The 20,137-nt window shown below is 35.2% G+C and overlaps 1 protein-coding gene across 1 annotated transcript; it reads left to right on the top strand.

The window, feature by feature from the left end:
- The first annotated feature begins 214 nt into the window (after window positions 1–214).
- Window positions 215–19,231, top strand: gipc3 (GIPC PDZ domain containing family, member 3). The gene is made up of 6 exons (XM_022669873.2): window positions 215–688; window positions 7,031–7,216; window positions 7,535–7,715; window positions 12,736–12,845; window positions 14,369–14,450; window positions 16,448–19,231. Exons 1-6 carry the CDS (start codon window positions 383–385, stop codon window positions 16,597–16,599), a joined length of 1,017 nt encoding a protein of 338 aa, XP_022525594.1. The 5' UTR covers window positions 215–382; the 3' UTR covers window positions 16,600–19,231.
- The last annotated feature ends 906 nt before the right edge of the window (window positions 19,232–20,137 follow it).

Below are 20,137 nucleotides of genomic sequence, written 5' to 3'. Positions count from 1 at the left end.
TTTTCTTGTACTACATAAACAGTAAGCTGTGTTATTTGTAGTACCCTGTACTAACTGTTGAAATGTACTGTGTTGAAATTCCTGCTTTCTCTGAAACTGAAGACCCCACATGTTCTCCCAGGCGTGAAGACCCTCTCCTCTGCCAGATGGGCATCATGGCTGGCAGGGTGACTGTTCTGGAGGTGCCTCACTGGCTCTGTCAGTTTGTTGTTCTTCGCAGGTCTCCAGTGACGATAATGTGATCCTCAGCTAAGGCAGTGTTGGGTTTCTCCTCAGTAAAGCCGACCTCGCTCACCTGTTCACCGTTACCTGGTTACCCTCATCACTAATTCAGCATTCAGGACCAAGCACGGGACAAACTCGTCTGTCCCAGCCGGACGGCATGCAGAAAGGCTCTGAGAGGAAGAAGCTGGAGCAGGAGCCGATGCTGAACGGAGAGGCCATGAGCCCACACACGCAGGAACCCAAAAACTCAACAGGAGAAGAGGAGAACCAGGTGACTCCTACGGCACCACCGTTACCTCCATCTCCTCCTCCTGCACCAGGACCGCCGCCATGCCCCAGGCCCAGACTGGTGTTCCACACACAACTGGCTCATGGAAGCCCCACAGGCCGCATCCATGGCTTCACCAACGTCAAGGAGCTCTATGCCAAGATAGCTGAGGTCTTCGAAATTTCTCCATCTGAGGTAAGCCTTTACACACATAGTTCTCTATCAGAATATACCTTAAAAAATACATTCAACAAGTTCTCTAAAGATGAAAATCTTCCATTTTGACATTTACTAGGATATGATCAAATAAGAACAGGTACTTCATTTTGCTTGGTCCTGCTGGGTTTCCTAATATTTACAATAATTAAACCATTAAATATCTAAACATTTTATTCAGTGAAAGCATATGTGTGGTTTCTTCGGGGATTGTTTACTTATTAAAATAAAAAGAAATCATATAACAAAAATGAGAACAGTTAACATGATGTTATTTAAAATGAAAAAGTAATAAACAGAAATCTATATTAATCCCAACACCTAATTAAAATGTTAATAGAAATTTTAACAGGCACTGTAATTAATGTTTGAAACACATAGTAATGTAAAGGTTCCCAGAAACAGAAAATAAGAAAAACTGACTGCAACAAGTAATGCTTTTAAACATCCTTTTCTGTCTCTGAACTGTACACTGTGCTATAAAATTTAATATGGCATTAACTAGTAAGGGGTCATCAATATTTACACAAAGCAGGGTGGAAAAAGTATAGAGAAACTGTATTTAAATGGGTATTTCATACATTTTTCACAATTCCTGCATAATTAAACAAGTACTATGTAAACAAGGTCATTCCATGTGGTTTGGTGTGAAATGCTGTGTTGTAGAGAATTTTTAACAGTGGTGTTGAATGGATCTTGGTTTCTGAGGAGTTTAATGACTTGGCCATCCATCTATCATTTTATCCATCGATCCATCCATCTATCCATCCATCTACACTGTATTGGTAAAAGTACCACTCACCTGCATTGTGTTGGTGATGTAAGGCTTGGATTGATTCATTCCATGAAGCTCCATGAATAGACTCTGCTGTTCCTGAGCTAATCTAAAGTCCATAAGAAATTTGGAGGTCTCTCCAGAACTCTGCAGAAAGTTGGTGACCTCTGCCCTCAGTATATGCAGTATACACCTCAGTATATGCTGATCCAACTCTGTAGTCAGCCCATCACACACAGTGAGAACAGCTATTTAGAACACGGGGAGAACCAAACCCAGGGCAGATGTAGATAAAGCTAGAATGCTCTAAAATGCGATAAAAACAGAGTGTCGACTGGAATTGAATCTCCTGGCCCTCGTTAAACCACAGCAGAGACAGATCCTTACCAAGTACTGGCTCAGTGACCACAGTCTGGCTATAGAGACTTTTTAAATATATATATTTTTGTGATCAAATATTTATTGTAATTTTAAGTAGAATTGGCTATAAGGGTACATAGCAGAGACATAACATAATATATATAATAAACAAAAAATGGGAAGGAAGGCAGAGAAAGAGAAAACAATCATATATTCCACCTTGCAACCCTTTTTAAAGCATTTCTATTGGTCCATTCATCCACATGGATCAAATGATGGTGAAAACTAAAAATGACAAATATATAGATACCTGTTCTTCACTGAACAGCAGTGATATTTTATCCACTACTGTTGTCACTTATTTTGTCATTATTGTTACTTTCATTTTATCGTAATTTAGTTTTTTTTATTGTTTTAATATATTGGCAATATTGTTTTCATTACAGTCATGATAGTAAAGCTTCTTTAAAAGTTGAATTTTAAATGATGAGTAATGATTCTTACAGCACTCTGTCCTTCACTTTAAACCACAAAGTCCCTAAATGACATACAGTATACTGAACATCCTGAGAGCATCACAGGACAGTGTGTGAATGTGTGATAGCCGACCTTATTTATAGACTATAATTGTGCTGGGTTAGCGCTGGAGATAATACTGGATCTTTATTCCAAGAATTTGAACAATTGAAATGCTTTATTTAAATGCTTTATGTTCATTATAAAGTCAAGTTCTGACAAGATTACTAAAACATAATGCTAATGTGGGGGACAAACCCACAATACAAATAAAGGATGTCAGGGGCCAATAGAAAATATGTAACTTTTGTGTACCATACTAAGAATGTTTATTGTGTCTTAGCTGTACAGATTGAGAGTGAGAGTAACTGTTACTTTTTACAGTCTATTATTGGGTAAAATTGAGTACATTTCTGTTATTCCCTCAAATGTTACTGATATATATATATGGAGGAAGCAGCTGTTTTAATAAAGCATCCCAAGAAGCATTGCGTTCTACAGTTTCATAAAGGAACACTGTTAACAGTTATATAATGTATTAATTTACTGTACTAATAATGCAGTTGCTTACATTCATCCTTCATGTACAGCTCTAGAAAAAAAATCAGCTTCTCTGATTTTGCTATTTATAGGTATATATTTGAGTAAAATGAACACTGTTGTTTTATTCTATAAACTATGAACAACATTTATCCCAAATAACAAAAAAAAAATAGGAAGTGGCTGAAATAACAAAACAATGCTGAGCTTTCAGAGCTTAAATAATGCAAAGAAAACAAGTTCATATTCATCAAGTTTTAAGGGTTCAGAAATCAAAATTTGGTGGAATAACCCTGTTTTTTAATCACAGTTTTCATGCATCTTGGCATGTTCTCCTCCACCAGTCTTACACACTCATTTTGGATAACTTTATGCCACTCCTGGTGCAAAAAATCAAGCAGTTCAGCTTTGTTTGATGGCTTCTGATCATCCATCTTCCTCTTGATTATATTCTAAAGGTTTTCAATTTGCTAAAATCAAAGAAACTCATTATTTTTATGTGGTCTCTTATTTTTTTCCAGAGCTGTATATTTTCATCTTTCCTTTTTCATTTTATCCATCCATCAGTGCACTTATCCATCCATATTTGGGTAATTGTTTTACCTAAATTAAAATAATAATTTACCAATCAGCTCGCTAAAGCTAACACATGCCTTACTTCACAATTTACATGACTTAGGCCCAATCCCACTTTTAATTTGTACCCCTACCCAGCCCTGCCTCTTGAAACAGAGTTAGCACTTAATGTTCTAAGTAAGGTCAAGGGGTGAAATGGGATTGGTGCCTTAAAAAATGGTTAAACTTTGGATGTTTTGTGCCTTCAGAGTCCATGCCTAGATGGGTCAGAGCTGTTTTGGTGGAATGAGGGGGGCTGTCATAATTTTAATGGGTACTTGTTCTCTCCCCTCATCATTCCTGATTTGATCTTGTTTGAAGAGTCTGTTGGTTGATGTGGAAGAGCTGGGGATCTGGTGCTTTCCTCTGATTGCTTTGGGTGCCTAGTGAAGCTGCCTTGGTGGCAGTTTGAAAAGAGGCGGTTGCTGATTTTAGTTGTATTGGAGGATGGATGCACTTGTCTTTACCCATTTAGAAAAGGGGAGATTTAAGTGGTAGGTGGAGTCCTACTGAGCAAGCGGGTTAATTGGTTAAGCAAAACTTGGTAAAATTAATAATAAAAAAAAATCTATAATAATTTGTAAAATCTATATTAAAAATAATTGATTTTCTGACAAGTATTTGCATATCTGTTGGAAATATTGCAGACAAATTGCTTACGTAAAGAAACTCTTTGACTTTTCATAGAAAACAGTAAAAAAAAGCGTGCTTGTGGAGATTTTACCCTTGAGCAGATCTGTTATCTACACAGCGTTGTCCTTTACTGAAGATTACTGTCAAGGAAACCAGTTTATCTCCTCCAGCTCCTATTTAGGTCAAAATCACTCAGATTGCAGTCCAGAAAGTGAGGACATTTGGACGAATGCCAAGGGCCTGTTTTACACCACACCTAGTATTGCCACAGTCTTTTTTATAAAAAAGCAAAGAAATATGATCTGAATCGACAAATATAGTATGCAAATACCTACAGACCTGGAATACAAACTACAGAACTGGAATAATACGTCTTAATATTATTAATATCATACTTGCTGAATAACAAGCCATGATTTAAAGGCATATCCTAAGCATTATACGTACAACAGACAATTCTCATAGATGAGTGTAAAATATGCCTTTATTAAGTAGACATACTGTATAGTACATTAGGAATTGATTTATTAAATTGACCAAAAAAAAAATATTTACATGGCTGTAAATTCAATGTACATGATTCTCCAAGACATGTTTGATATCTGTTTGACAATTTCCAAACACAGCAATGTTCAATAATCTTGTGGAAAGCCTTCTTTGGACAGTAGCCTTCTCCAACAAAAGCTAAATAAACTATTTGTAATCCCCTAATTTAGGAATAAACATTAAATAAGAATATTTCTTAACACTTTTGTTCAAGAACAACTACCAGACTATATTATTATTTTTTGTGGTTCTGTAGCATTTGATGATAATATACACACTTTCGCACGTACAGCACTGGAAAAAAAATAAAAGACCACTTAAAAATTATGAATTTATTTGATTTTACCAAATTGAAAACCTCTGGAATATAATCAAGAGGAAGATGGACGAACTGAACTACTTGAAGTTTTACACCAGGAGTGGCATAAAGTTGACCAAAAGCAGTGTGTAAGACTGGTGAAGGAGGACATGCCAAGATGCATAAAAACTGTAATTAAAAAACAGGATTATGCTTTAAATGACAATATGCTTTAAATGCTTTAAATGACAATAATATATTTTGTCAAATATATGACAGAATATGTTGTCTGTAGTTTCTATAATAAAACAACAATGTTTATTTTCCTTAAACATTTACCTATAAATAGCAAAATCAGAGAAACTGATTCAGAAAATGAAGTGGTCTCCTATTTTTTTCAGAGCTGTATACATTACTGAGTAATATCAGAGCAGGTTTATGGAGAGCCTATCCACTTCCATTGCTCTATTGCTACAATTATGAGCGTCCTTATTCTCCAGGAAGTATTAACCAATAAGAGGTCAACAGTACTTACACAAAGCAGGGTGAAAAAGTAAATGTAAGCAATTTTTTTTTATCTATTTATGTTATAAAGCTGTATGTATGGTTGTGTAGCATTAGCACATTTATTGCATATATGAGGTAATAAGTATTATGGATAATAAACTATCAAGTACACAGTGCCCTCTCTAGGCCATGTTATGTAGGTGTAACTTGTATGGAATATATCTCTAAAACTGTTAATTCACAAAATGTGCACACAAACTGCCGTTTATCTTATACAAATTGTCAATACTCTGTTACACAATTGTTTTAAATCTTTAAAATTTACCTCATCATGTGATAAAGCACACCTTAACTGTGTTGCCAACATAATAAAAAAACTAATCTAAAAGTTAATCTCAAACATTTTAAAAATAAACCTTACAACAATCTACAATATTATTCTGATTATTATGGTGAGTCACTACAAGAAACCCCCTTTTGTTTTTATTTTGAGATGTTAAGTCGTTTTTAGATCCTAAATAATTATTTTGAGATACTATGTCATTATTTTGAGATACTATGTTATTTTGAAATGCTATCTCAATATTTTGAAATACCAAGTCGTCTCAATTTGAGATACCAATTCCTTATTTTGAGATAATATGTCATTAATTTGAGATGCTATTACAATTCTTTAAAATACCAAGTCGAGTTTTTGAGATACTAAGTCATTATTTTGATATACTAAGTCATCATTTTAAAATACTAAGTCATTATTTTGAGCTATTACGTTATTTCGAAATACTAAGTTGTCATTTTGAAATGCTATCTCAATATTTTGAAATACCAAATCATCATTTTGAGATGCTAATTCATTATTTTGAGATGGTAAGTCATTATTTTGAGATACTATTACAATATTTTAAAATACCAAGTTGTCATTTGGAGATACCTTGAGATGATAATTTGAGATGCTATTACAATACTTTAAAATACCAAGTCGTGTTTTTAGATACTAAGTCATTATTTTTATATACTAAGTCATTATTTTAAAATACTAAGATATTATTTTATTTCTAAATACTAAGTAGTTATTTTGAAATACCAAATCATCATTTTGAGATGCTAAGTCATTATTTTGAGATCATAAGTTGTTACTTTGAGATGCAATTTTAAAATTTTGAAATACCAAGTTGTCTTTTGGAGATACTAAGTCCTTATTTTGAGATGCTTAGTCCTTATTCTGAGATACTAAGTTGTTACTTTGAGATGTAATTTTTAATATTTTGAAATACCAAGTCGTCATTTAAAAGTAGTATGTCATTAATTTAAAATACTCAGTTATTATTTGTAGATGCTATCTGAATATTTTAAAATACCAAGTCATCATTTGGAATTGTTTTGATATTAAAATTGGTCTGTACCTGTATCTTTCATTTAAAAATAGAGTATTCATAGAAATCCTGGAACCTGGTGTAATTGGTTAACTTCCTGCTTCATGGTGATTCAGTATATAATTCCTACCCCCTGTTCCCCCAACCTGTTTCCTCAGATCCTCTTCTGCACCCTGAACTCCCACAAGGTGGACATGCAGAAGCTGCTGGGTGGACAGATCGGCCTGGAGGACTTTATCTTTGCTCATGTTAGAGGAGAGACTAAAGAGGTGGAGGTCACCAAAACAGAGGACGCCCTTGGCCTGACCATCACAGACAATGGCGCAGGATACGCTTTCATTAAGGTCACTACACATGTCAACAGGACACACACACACACAAATTAATTATATAAACAAAACAGCCACACATACAAACGCATACATTTTTAGACAGGAGCTAGTATTGGGTCCTATAATTTTTGCCATGTTCCATTAAAGCTAAACAAAGGAAAATTACAAAACATTTTAACTTGGGAATTGTGGGAATTACCAGGTAATCCCCTTACAAGCTGATATCCCATTACATTACATCACATCACTTAGAATTTAATTATTGAATATGTCTTCATAAACACAAATGAATAATGTCTAAATTCTCTTTTTCTCGTTTTATCTTTATAGCGAATAAAAGAGGGCAGCACTATTGACCAGCTAAAATCAGTCTGTGTGGGTGACCATATCGAGGCCATTAATGACCAGAGCATAGTTGGATGTCGTCACTATGAAGTTGCCAAGATGCTTAAGGAGCAGCCGAGAGGAGAGCCCTTCACACTCAGACTAGTGGGACCCAAAAAGGCTTTTGGTGAGTGCTGCTTATTATTATTTTTTTGTTTTGTTTAACACTGAATTCACTTTTTTGCCCACATCACTTTGATCTGACTGTGACTCGTGTTTAAAATTCTGCTCAGGTTTTGTGTTTTAAGGATAGTAAAAAAGTAATAAATAGTAACTAAGTCATATCCCAACTAACAGTTTTTGGGTAGTAGAATTTTTTTTTTTTTTAAAGTTAGAATGTTCAATACTTCCACTTTTACTTCGCTACATATTTTGAATAAGTTTAATACTCCAAAACATTTTTAATGTGCTGCATTGTTACTCATTACCATTATAAAAATGTTAGGAATCAATCCAATTATCAGATCCACATTATCAGTGTCAGAGTGGAAGATGTTCTCCACTGTCACCGGGTTTGATAAAGCTCCTAATAACAGCTTCCGTTCTGCCATTCACTCTGAAAACTTTTCACTGCTTTCTGTAATAACTACATAACACTGTACAGTACTTTTACTTTTAGTACTTAAATAGTATATTTAACAATAAACTGGATAATTTAGTACTTTTGCTTAAGTGTGGTGCTTAAAAAACACTCCAACTTCTACTCAAGTCACTTTTTTGATAGAGCACTTTTACTTTTTCTCAGGTCTGGATCTCTAGTACTTTATACACCTCTGCTGTTCGGTAATGTGATGCTGGAGTCAGAACATGTTTAAGAGTCATATAACTGGAGTTTTAAAGTTTTACTAATTATGTGTTTTATACTGAAACATTTGGTCAATGTTTAGAAAACAAGTACGATTTTCATTATCCAACGATCCAACATTTTTAACTATGTTTTGATCAATTGCTCCATATCCACACATTCATTTTGGTCTCTGGTTCCCTCTGGTGGTCCAACAATTCCAGTGAAGATCCCTAAGTGGGTGTTCTCCCCTCTAGAGATTCTCTGATCTAAGGCACTCAGTATTGACCTGTTCCAGTGATGCAGAGCAACAGCGCCACCCAGGGATTCATACTCAGCAACTACATGTTTTTCCAATACCAGTCCTCCATTTTGTAACTCATTGCTCATAAACTCTGCCTAAAAGGAATGAACATGCTACAGTGAATAACTATTTTTGAGTAATGTTCCAATACATATTATGACAAGAACTACTCAACTAAAAAGTAATACAATTATTAAAGTAATAAAAAAAATGAAGGGCAGTCAAATAAAAACATTTCAAGAACTTTGAAAGTATTTTTAAGTTTATTTGCAAAGAATAATCAAAATCATTATAACGAAATAGGCAGTCATCAGGACCGCCTCAGGAAAGGAAGAGCAAGAGTTACCTCTGTTGTACAGGATAGGTTCATCAGAGTTACCAGACTCAGAAACTGCAAGTTAACAGCACCGCAGATAGAAACCACCTAAATGCTCCACAGAGTATTCTGGTTTGTTTAAAACTTTTAATTTATTACATGATTTCTTATGTTTTCATTCATAGCCTGGATGACTTCAGTATCATTTACAATGTAGAGAAAAAAAAAAAAAAAACATTGAATGAGATGAAGGGTCCAAACTTACATACTGCGTATGTACAGTTACTGCAAACAAAAGAAACTAACACAGAACAAAAAAGAGCATAAAGTATGAAGTTTTTATAACCTGAATTTTTCCGACCTGAATTTTTACAACCTGATTTTTTTACCTGAATTTATAATCCCTGAATTATTTTTTTGCTACATGATTTTTTTACTTAAAGTTTTTGTACCTGAATTATTTTTTTTTCATCTGGAATGTGTGCTATCTATCATTTTAAAACTGTTCTAAACTGAAATTTCAATTGAATAGTATCAGTAGCGTGTATGATTAAAAAATAGAATGCACGTTCTTAAAATTGTTAGGGCCTCATTCAAAAAGCTTCCCACTGGTAAATATAAGTTTATTGTGGCGTTCTTGTGCACTTATCTTATACATATAATATGTACAACAAGATTTAGACCCTGTCCACACAAATCCGAACATTTTTAAAAAATCGACAATTTTCTCTGCATTTTAGCCTGTCGTTCACATCAAACAGAGCCTTCCAATGAGGAGATTTTAGAAAACCCCACTCAATGAAGAACAGTGGAAGATATATGCACCCAAGTCTCACTGTTATATTCCAATTAACAGGACCTTAAGAATCTGCCCCTAAGAACCTCTTGTTGGCATGGAGTCCAACGAAGTGCACAAACTAATGCAAGGAAATGGGAGCTTTACAAAAAATAATGGAGGGAGATTTCCCAGAAAAATCTGGATTAGTAATAGGCTGAAAGAAACCGGAGGTCATTGCAGTATCTAATGGGAAACTTCTCTTAACGGGTTACAGTATCCTAAGCATTTCTGGGGACAGGATGTATCTCAACATCCTGTTCATCACAACATGGAAAAGGAGGGTGATTTCGGTCTGACAGGAACGTTCGCCCAAATACAAAAGTGTACGTAATGGAGCATTGACATCATTTAAACAAACAAGACATATTCGTTCTATAGGAAGAACACTTTAACCAGGCCATTTTGGGCATTTAGATGGGTATTTTATTTTTGTTGCAGTAAATACTTTGTCTGCAATTAAGTTTGGCCGCGGGCCAGATATTTTCCAAGCCACCACAGGTAAAAAAATTCTGTTTTGAAAAATAAAGTGTAATGGGATGATGGATGGAGTGCTACAGACTAGTAGCTCTCCAGCCCAGAGGGTTGTTGAACCTAGCTGCAGAACAGTTTATCTCAAAGTAGGTAAACCCAAAACAAAAGGAAAAAATAAATAAATAAACTTGCCGCTCCTCACACGGGATCGAACCTGTGTCATCAGGATCATGGTCCAATACACTACCACTGCCCTGGCTAGTAAATTGGGACACAGCTGGGAAAAAAATACTTTATAAGGAGGTAGGGAGCCTAAGAACGAAGTGCTTTAAGGGGTTTTAATCAGTTAACAAGTTTGTAAACTTGAAGAGTTTCCCCCCCCTGGTTTATTTTTTGTCACACAGTAGAAAAATTCAAATGCGTCCCAAAACACGTCCCAACAAACCGCATGAGAACATTCTCTCTGCTTATTGTCAGGATCAGGATGGTAAATACAGAAAGAAGGTCCTATGGTCTGCACTATGACTGTTATCTGTGCTGCTTAACCTTGACAAATGGCAGGGATTGCATAGCTGTAGTTTTGGGCCGTATACCAGTTTAGACTGCACCTACAGCAACGTTTAACTCAAGCTTGTGAAGTACACATGATAGTAGAACTGCTCCCGAGTTAGTTTGAGACCGGACTGAGTCCACCTCTTGTCTAGGGTTTGGGTATGGTTGTGTGGTTCACATCTGAGGGCGATGAAATTGAACCTGAGTCTGATTTAACTGGCCTGAAATTGCAGGTAAAAATACCCTTAGATTAAGTGCATCTGGGTAATAAATAAACAAAACCAATAATAAAATATGTCTATTATATTAAAGCACCAAGACAGATAATTGCCTTGTAATTGCACCTTTCCTCACTAGTCAGCATGAAACAACGAGGCAGTCAATAAAAACAACGAGGCGACCATTCTCCATTCTTAAAGTAGGAAACACTCATGCTGTCTTCTGTTCCACTGCTGTGAAGTCGTTCTGCCATGGTTGGGAGACTAAGCAAACGCGGAATTAGTGTTAATATGCTCACAGTGAAAATGAGTGCGCTCGTCGCTCTCTTTCCCGCTCTCTCTCTCTGACAGCAAATTACTGTTGTTAATAATTGAAGGCCTTTGATTATCATTATAGCATTAGCTAATTGGATAGTTGGAGAATGATGGATTACCTTTCATGAGCAAAATGCGAGTAATTACACTCCCCAATGCACACAGAACATCTTACAAGGCGTGCAGTGTGGGGAAGAAAGCACATCAAAGCCATATGGGGAGAATGGCCGCCATACAATCCCGCTCACACTTCACTGCTGTCTGATTTGGCAGTGATTCAGCCATGCTGGCTCAAACTGGCTTGCTGTGGCAAAACAGATTCTCCTCAGTTACCTGCACTGGCAAGAGCTTGAACAGGTGGTTAATTAATTGAAATCTCCAGTCATACACTTATAATAATGAAGAGTCAAATTGCAATGCTTTTCAGAATTAAGATGAAGTTTACATGGAACGATAAAAGATATTTATTATTTGGTCATATTTATTTATAACATATGTGTAACATGCCACATGTCTCGGTATAGAGTTGTAGATGTTCCTAATAGTGTCCTGCAATACTCAATCTTATTGAATTGATGATGACAAGTGAATTTGTCTCTGGGGACACATGTTCAGAAGACCTGGTGTCATGGTTTGGGGGTCAGTTTTGTATGATGCCAGATCACCTTTGGTCTTCATTACAGGCACTTTGACAGTCCAACATTAGGTTAATGTGGTCCTGCAACCAGTGGTTGAACACACTCTGGTGCACTATTCCAACAGGACAATGCCCATCCACATACTGCTTCTGCCATCTGAATAGCAATAGCCCCTAATTAAAAATGTGTGGGATGCTATTTGTTGCATTATCAACTCTGCAACTCTACAACAAAATCTGCAGGAACTGTAGGAATATTCAAGCGGTATGGAATAGATTATCTAAAGTCACTATTAGGAACCTCTACACGTTCGGCATTTTGTGGCACACATGCATTCTGCACTACCTCTGTTAAATTTTACCTCCTTCAAAATAGCATAGCAATCCAACTCTTCCTTGTGAAAAAAGTGGAACATTTATAATTCTACTTTCCTCTACTGGAGATGGGAGATGTGCATGGGTGGCATGATGATATCAATTCTACAACTCTTTTGATCTGAGAGAAGAGCCCTGTTTCAACAGAACTGAATAAACATACAAACAAGGATATTTGTAGACTTATGGACGGGTCACTGAGTGGCTGTCATGGCTGCCTGATGATAATCTTGAACACTGCATTTTTGGTTTACTGGAGCAAGATAAGCAGAGGATCATAAAGAATTCCCCTGTGCGCAGGTCTTTGATCTCTATCTGTTTGTGCTTATATGTTAAGACATGATTGGCCAGAGGACACGGGCGCCCAAGTCCAGCGAGGGCAAAATGGTCAGCGGGAAGGAGACTCTTCGTCTGCGCTCGAAAGGGACAGCGACCGTTCAGGAAGTGGTGAGTTCAAGGCCTGAGGCGGTCACTGGCCAGCTGATCACTGTCATGGTGGTCCGAGCTGTAAAGAATAGAAATGGGTCTGGAACTGGCCCTTGAAGAACACTATGTGTTTTTTTATTTTCTTCATAAAAAATATATATACAGCTCTGGAAAAAATTAAGAGAATATTTCAAATAAAAATATTGTAATTTATAGCATTTATTTGCAGAAAATGAGAAATGGCTGAAAAACAAAAAAAAATACAGAGCTTTCAGACCAAGAAAATAAGTTCATATTCATAAAGTTTTAAAAGTTCAGAAATCAATATTTGGTGGAATAATCCTGGCTTTAAATCACAGTTTTTATTGCGCTTGGCATGTTCTCCTCCACCAGTCTAACACACTGCTTTTGGAAAACTTCAAGCATATCTGTTGGTTTGACGGCTTGTGATCATCCATCTTCCTCTTGATTATATTACTCTTGATTGTTTTCAATTTGATAAAATCAAAGAAACATATTATTTTTAAGTGGTCTCTTATTTTATTCCAGAGCTGTATATACTTTTCTTTAACATAAAATAATATTTTATTTGTTTTTAATTCACTACAAAGCCAACCTGTTCATGTGTGGCTTACCAGTACATGAGAGAAATGTGGGCTTGATGTGTTCCAAGTGGGCATGTGTTTTTGCTGGACCTAATCTTATATACACTACTTTTTAAAAGTATTGGAACAGTGAGGTCATTCCCTTTATTTCTGCTGTAGACTGAAAACAAATGGGTCTGACAATAAAATATCAACATTTCAGCTTTTAGTTCCAGGTATTTAAATTTGAATCTGGTACACAGTTAGACCCTATTGTTACCAAACTATTGGAACTTTTGAGTGTCAGGTGTGTTTTGTTGCCCAGGTGTGTGCTGTTACATTAATTATTCAAACAATGAATAATGCTGAATGTCTACACTCAATTTTAGATTTGTTTTTGCCTGTGCCGACTGTGCATTTATACTTAGAGGAGTAACCAACATTAAAACCAGAGAGCTGTCTATGCGTAAAAATAAGCAACTGGGAGTCTGAGTGAAGATGGTAAATCAATCAAAGCAATTGCACACATATTGGCCATAGCTCGTACAACCATTTAATAATGTCATGAAGAAGAATGTCATCACTGGTGTACTAAGTAAACAGTGTCAATCAGGTAGGAAAACAACAATAGTTGATGACAGAAACATTGTTTGTGCTGTAAAGACTCTAAAGACTATTTGCAGAAGACTTCATGAACATAACTACAGAGGCTTCACCAGAAAAAAAAAAACTCTAATCAGCAAGAAAAATAGTCAGGCCAAGCAAGAATTATCCAAGAAGAAGACTTTTCATGGACTGATGAGACAAAGATGAACCTTTTCCAATGTGAGGGAAAAGCTGATGTTTGTAGAAAGAAAGGAGGCAGCTGAGGAAGAACAGACCTCACTGAGCTTCAGCCAAAACTTCTTACAATATAATGTATCTCTGTCACATTCCTACCTCATATTCTCCTCCCTTCAGCCCAGTGAGTTTGAGGAGAAGGCCATAAAGAAGGTTGATGATCTTCTAGAGAGCTACATGGGTATCCGGGATCCAGAACTTGGTGAGCTGTGATTTCATTTTGCTCCATTTTGACAAATCTTCTCCTTAAAAGGCTGCAAAGCAGCAGAACCAGATTTAGTCAAGCAAGACCTTCCCACAGTTCCCATGTATTCAAGCTGAACAAGATGAATGATAACAGCAAATCCCATCATCTGTTTCTAATGGTATGTTCTATTTATTTGCTTTCATTAAGACTTGGCTAAAAAAATCACACGACTTCCCTTTATGAAGGGGGGTTTCAGAAGTCTAGAGGTGGGAAAAAGTCAAGCTGCACCTCAAAATCTCCAAGTATTTTGGTCTTAAATGGACAAAATATTTTACGCTTTAAGTTTGGACTAAAGACTGCACAAGCAGAAAATGCTTGCAGTTAATCAGACTTTTTATGGTAATTTACAGCACTGTCCTATTCACTAGTATAGTGTAATTTTTAATGTAACATATTGTTTATAAATACACACTCACCAAATTTAACGGAAGAAAAATACAATTGCAGCTTTCACATAGCAACAAATGTATGTTTGCTGTCTAAAGTTAATTCACAACCCTAAATTAGTTGGTAGAGGAAGGAAATTGCAAATAAAAAACAGTTTTTTACACAAATTTAATTGCAGACATAATTAACCCAATATATTTCATGTTTTGTCTGGTGAACTTGAACTACAGAATTTCATTTATTAATACATTTCCATTCCTGCATTTCAGATAAAAAAAAATCAGTGTCTACAAGATCCTTGAGAAACAAAGATGGGCAAAGAAAGACTGAAAGGGATTAGCATAATTCTCCCTCTACTGTGCATAGTATTCCCATTCAAGGATTTAGGAGGAATTTAAGATTTCAGTGCAAACCAGAACCAGGGTACAACCTGATACTTGTGATTTTTGATCCCTCAGATGTTACTACATTAATAACCATCATTTATCAGTAGATGATAGTAGATGATAGAACCACATGTGCAAGGAATTACTTTGGCAATTCAATATATTTATCAAGGACTAAAATAGAGTTACATTCAGAAGTACCACTTAAAATGTTACTATGCAAAACAGAAGCCTTAGAATCGTGGAATCGTGTATTGTGGTCAGATAAAATCAGTATTACAGATATTTTTTGATGGAAAAAATTGACTTTATATACCAAAAACATAAAAAGGACCACACCTTAAGACGTGTTTGCAGGAACAAACGAGATAAAACAACTCTTGAAACACCTCATTGCTTGGTATCCTCAAACTCAAAATGTCTTCTAAGTGTTGTAAGAATTAATGGCACCACAAATAAGTGGTCAGTGCTTTACTGTCCAACTTTGTTGGTGGGATGCAAGCCTAAAATGCAGGAATATATATATATATATATATATATATATATATATATATATATATATATATATATATATATATTTCTATGAATAAGTGTCTTGTCTGTGAAGTAAGTATTTATTAGCATAGTAAAACACCAGCATTACAATAAATAATAACAGCAATTTTACAAAAAGCAGTGCTTTTCCTTAACACATCTCCTAATCTCTCCTCATCTGAGTTTAATAGAGTTATTTCTAGTTCTCATTATATTACATACCTGGTTTGGTAAATTGGTAAATTTGGTAAATCAGGAGAGCTGCTGATGGAACGGAACCTATACACATGCTAGCTGAGGAGCATCCAGGAGAAATCAGGAACCGCACTTTGTTCTTCATCTTGGATGTACAGGATGTAACATACTTTAGTTAAACATGAGAACTCCTTGCTTACGTTTTACTGTATGTATGTTTATTTGCATCTGTTCAAATCAAATGTAGTGCTTTTTATGTAAAAACGCTCATATTGCTGAGATAAATGGATTAGTGTAATTTGCTTCGGTGCCTAAAACTTTTGCACAGTACTGTATATAATTATATATTTGCATTTTCTATACAGTCCCAACAGTTTTGTAATAGCAGTCTATGCCACACATTTGCAAGGACCACCTTTCTGAATCTTCTCTGTTTTGAACCATTTGCAGCAACTACCATTGTGGAGGCCGGCAAAGACAAGAAAAACCCAGACGATTTCGCAGAAGCTCTTGACTCTGTGCTGGGGGATTTTGCCTTCCCTGATGTCTTTCTGTTTGATGTATGGGGAGCCCTGGGGGACGTAAAAAATGGAAGAGTTTAGAAGCAGCAGATTGGGTTTTTAACCTTACTCACTCACATTTTCTTTCTTATAGTATCTTTAGATCTGCAGGCTACTGTCAAGATCAGCTGCTCATTTCAAACCTGATCTTCTTCTGAAGTGTTAATATTTCTCAAAGCTTGTGAATAAAACTACCTTCCCCTTCTTTTAAAGAATCCACAAATCAAGATGAGAAGAGATGGTACAGAACTTACTTTCGTTTCATACACAGTATTTGTTTTTATTGTGAAATGGTTGAAATCTGAACAGTGTAGTGGTCACTTGAACACTGTGCTGGTTATAATCCAACCAGAAGCACAGATAAAGATATAAAGGCATTACTTTTTTTGGAAGCAAACAAAACTAGATTTTCACATGAAGGGAACATTAAACAGACCACACAGTTTCAGGCACAGCTTGGACCTTCAATCAAAAGCTGTAGTGATAAAGCATTCCAATTCCCAGTGTTGAACTTTAAAAACTGGAAGTCGTAACATAATGCATTCTACAGATTTCCTCAAAAATCCGGCTGTTCTCTTGAGACAATGTTGATCAGCAGCCAGCGAATGGAAAGCACCATAAGTCAATTCACAAAGCCTACATAACCACAATAGTCATTTAAGTGGGAGGAAATGTCTGAGGACTGAAAACTTTTTAGTGGGGAAAAAGCCAACATGCTTTCGATTTCTATTAGAACAGTTTTGAAAATCTGGTTCAAGGAAAAACACTAAAATCGAAACTTATAGGGATGGCCCAAATAATTTGATCACTCAAATGAATAAGTATTTGTTTTATTTAGTATCTGGAAGGTTCACACATAATTGCAATCAATATCATCACTATAAGCCTGAATATAAGAAAAAATACTCATTGTAAACAAAAATATATATATATAAATTTAAATGTATCATATACTCATGCCAGAAATCCATCCACATGACCTGGTCTTATGAGTGCTACACTGAATGCACCACTTTCTATGGGGCCACTGAAGCTAAAAAACAGTGTAGATAGTTTCTTGGATAAAAAGAAAAATGCTCAAAATTGAACATGAAATGTATAACTATACCATAGAAATTATGACAATATGTCAGATATATGTTAACATGGTGATCCTCACCCAAAAAAAGTACATAGAGTTTCATACAATTACAACTGTTTCCAGTTCATTCACACTATCAGCACTAGAATCTTCTGAGACACTGCTGTTGCCTTCTGTGTCTGTTTCAACTGCAGTAAAGATCATACACTATTTTACTGATTTTAAGAATGATTTTATGTATTGGGTTAGTCTTTCATAAACAGCAGTTCTCAGAGTAAACATTTTCAAAATCTGTAAAATGTATTGGCCAGACTTAGATCTTTACTAAACAACTCTGAATCAGTTTCTCTGATTTTGCTATTTATAGATTTATGTTTGAGTAAAATTAACAGTTATTTTATTCTATAAACTACAAACAACATTTCTTCCAAATTGCAAATAAAAATATTGTCATTTAGATAATTTATTTGCAGAAAATGAGAAATGGCTAAAATAACAAAAAAAAAAATGCATTCAGACCTCAAACAATGCAAAGAAAACAAGTTCATATTCATACAGTTTTATATTTACAGTTGGAATAACCCTGGTTTTTAATCACAGTTTTCATGCATCTTGGCATGTTCTCCTCCACCATTCTTACACACTGCTTTTAGATAATTTATGCCACACCTGGTGCAAAAATTCAAGCAGCTTGCTTTGATAATGTGATCATCCATCTTCCTCTTGATTATATTCCAGGTTTTCAATTTGATAAAATCACACAAACTCATCCTTGGTCTCCTTTTTTCAGAGCTGTTTATGGGAAATTATATGCTGTTCGTACCTTTTTAAAGGGGTAAACTCAAAATCAGCAGGGCATCAAATAATTATTTTCTCCACTGTATTTACTCATCTTTTATCAAACTGTCCACTACTGAGTTTCTGAGTTCTTCTATGGCAGCAATCTATCCCCTCTTTTTGGGACATTTATTTTTTAAAGTATTGTATTCAAAAACTCATTATTGATGACTAAATATTCCTGAATAAGTGTTTGACCTTAAGGTTTGTCTACTTGCTCACAAATGAAGGTCTTCATCTCCTATGTAGATATTTCATATGTTAAAAGTAAAACTGCTGATCTGTTATGATATATGGTCTTGTAATGTTCATGTTTTGTGTATATAATATGAAACTGATGCAGTAGTGGTGGTCTGAATTACACATTAGCATTAGCAAGTGTGATTTGAAATTGACAGAAAGTGTCAATTGAGAACCATCATTAGAGCTGTGATGTAGTGATTCTCTGTATTTTAAAAGAACCGCAAGTTAAAAATTTTGAGACTTTTAAAGAGTTTTTAATACTCAAACATCTACAACTTTATTACAAACAGGGTTCTTTGAGGAACCAACCGTGGTTCTCCTATGGCATCATTTAAAGAACCATCTGAAGCATCTTTATTTTTAAGGGTTTATGATGGAGCAGTCTATAGACACATAGTACATGATTATTGTTTTTGCGTGGTTTTATCTTCTTCATACCATTTATATATTACATATCATTTCCTTTCTTTAAATGAAGACCTGACAATGTACAGCATCTTGGAATTATTATTTCCCAATTATCAATAAAAGTAATCTTGTTTCCAGAGCAATTTTTCTCTTAACCCTTTAATGTTCTGATGTTCTAGAATTCACAATATCCTAATGCATCTCCAAAATTAGTCTAGTGTGAAGTTTCCACAATCCGTGATGGATTTCATTTTCCTGCAGGATTTGGCACACTTTTTCACACTGCCAAAATACCAATACTTACTGTATATAATATTCTAATTTTTAATAGCTGTAAGCCATAATCATCAACAATAAAATAAATAAACATTTAAAATAGATCATTTTGTGTTTAATACATCTATATAATATATAAGGAAATTTCATTAATGGACCTGTAAGGCAGGTAGTTGGTATAGAAGTAAAGTATCAGTCATAGTCATGCAGATTATAAAGGAACTAGAAATGAATCATGTAGTAAAGTTAAAAGTGTTAAACAAACCAAAATATTCTTGCGAAGCTTTTGAAGATAACATAGATAACTTGATGTCATCCTTTCCTGCGGTGGTCCTGATGAGAGCCAGTTTCATTAAAACGTTGTTGATGGTCTTTGCGAACTGTACTTAAGGATCAGGACTGACTGATCTTTATTTCACAACACAACTGATGCTCTCAAACACATTAAAATCTTTTGGTTGTGTATTTGTTTCCATTCTTATTTATACATTTCCTTATCAACTTCTAAAACTTTGCATGTCTCTTGCCAGCTGTTCTTATGAGTATATTTGTTGGTATGCAGTGGCACGGACACATTATACAGCTGCTTGTTTGCTTCATGCTACTGTTATGTGTGTACTGTTATCTAAGAAAGAGGTGCTACTTTGAAATCATATTCTGGTTTGGTTTACTAAATAATTCTGTGTTTTCCTTTATATTTGTATGACTTTAGTATTAATATAAAATGCATTTTTA

Source organism: Astyanax mexicanus, chromosome 16 (assembly GCF_023375975.1).
Source record: "Astyanax mexicanus isolate ESR-SI-001 chromosome 16, AstMex3_surface, whole genome shotgun sequence".
In the NCBI taxonomy this organism is placed as follows: Eukaryota; Metazoa; Chordata; class Actinopteri; order Characiformes; family Acestrorhamphidae; genus Astyanax; species Astyanax mexicanus.
This window is presented reverse-complemented; position numbering and strand designations above follow the sequence as displayed.

Excerpts from the sequence above, each read along its gene's own strand:
- gipc3 (XM_022669873.2), top strand. The coding sequence starts at position 383 with ATGCAGAAAGGCTCTGAGAGGAAGAAGCTGGAGCAGGAGCCGATGCTG. Across the intron at positions 689-7,030 it reads TCGAAATTTCTCCATCTGAG|ATCCTCTTCTGCACCCTGAA; the intron begins GTAAGCCTTTAC and ends CTGTTTCCTCAG. Across the intron at positions 7,716-12,735 it reads GGGACCCAAAAAGGCTTTTG|ACATGATTGGCCAGAGGACA; the intron begins GTGAGTGCTGCT and ends TTATATGTTAAG.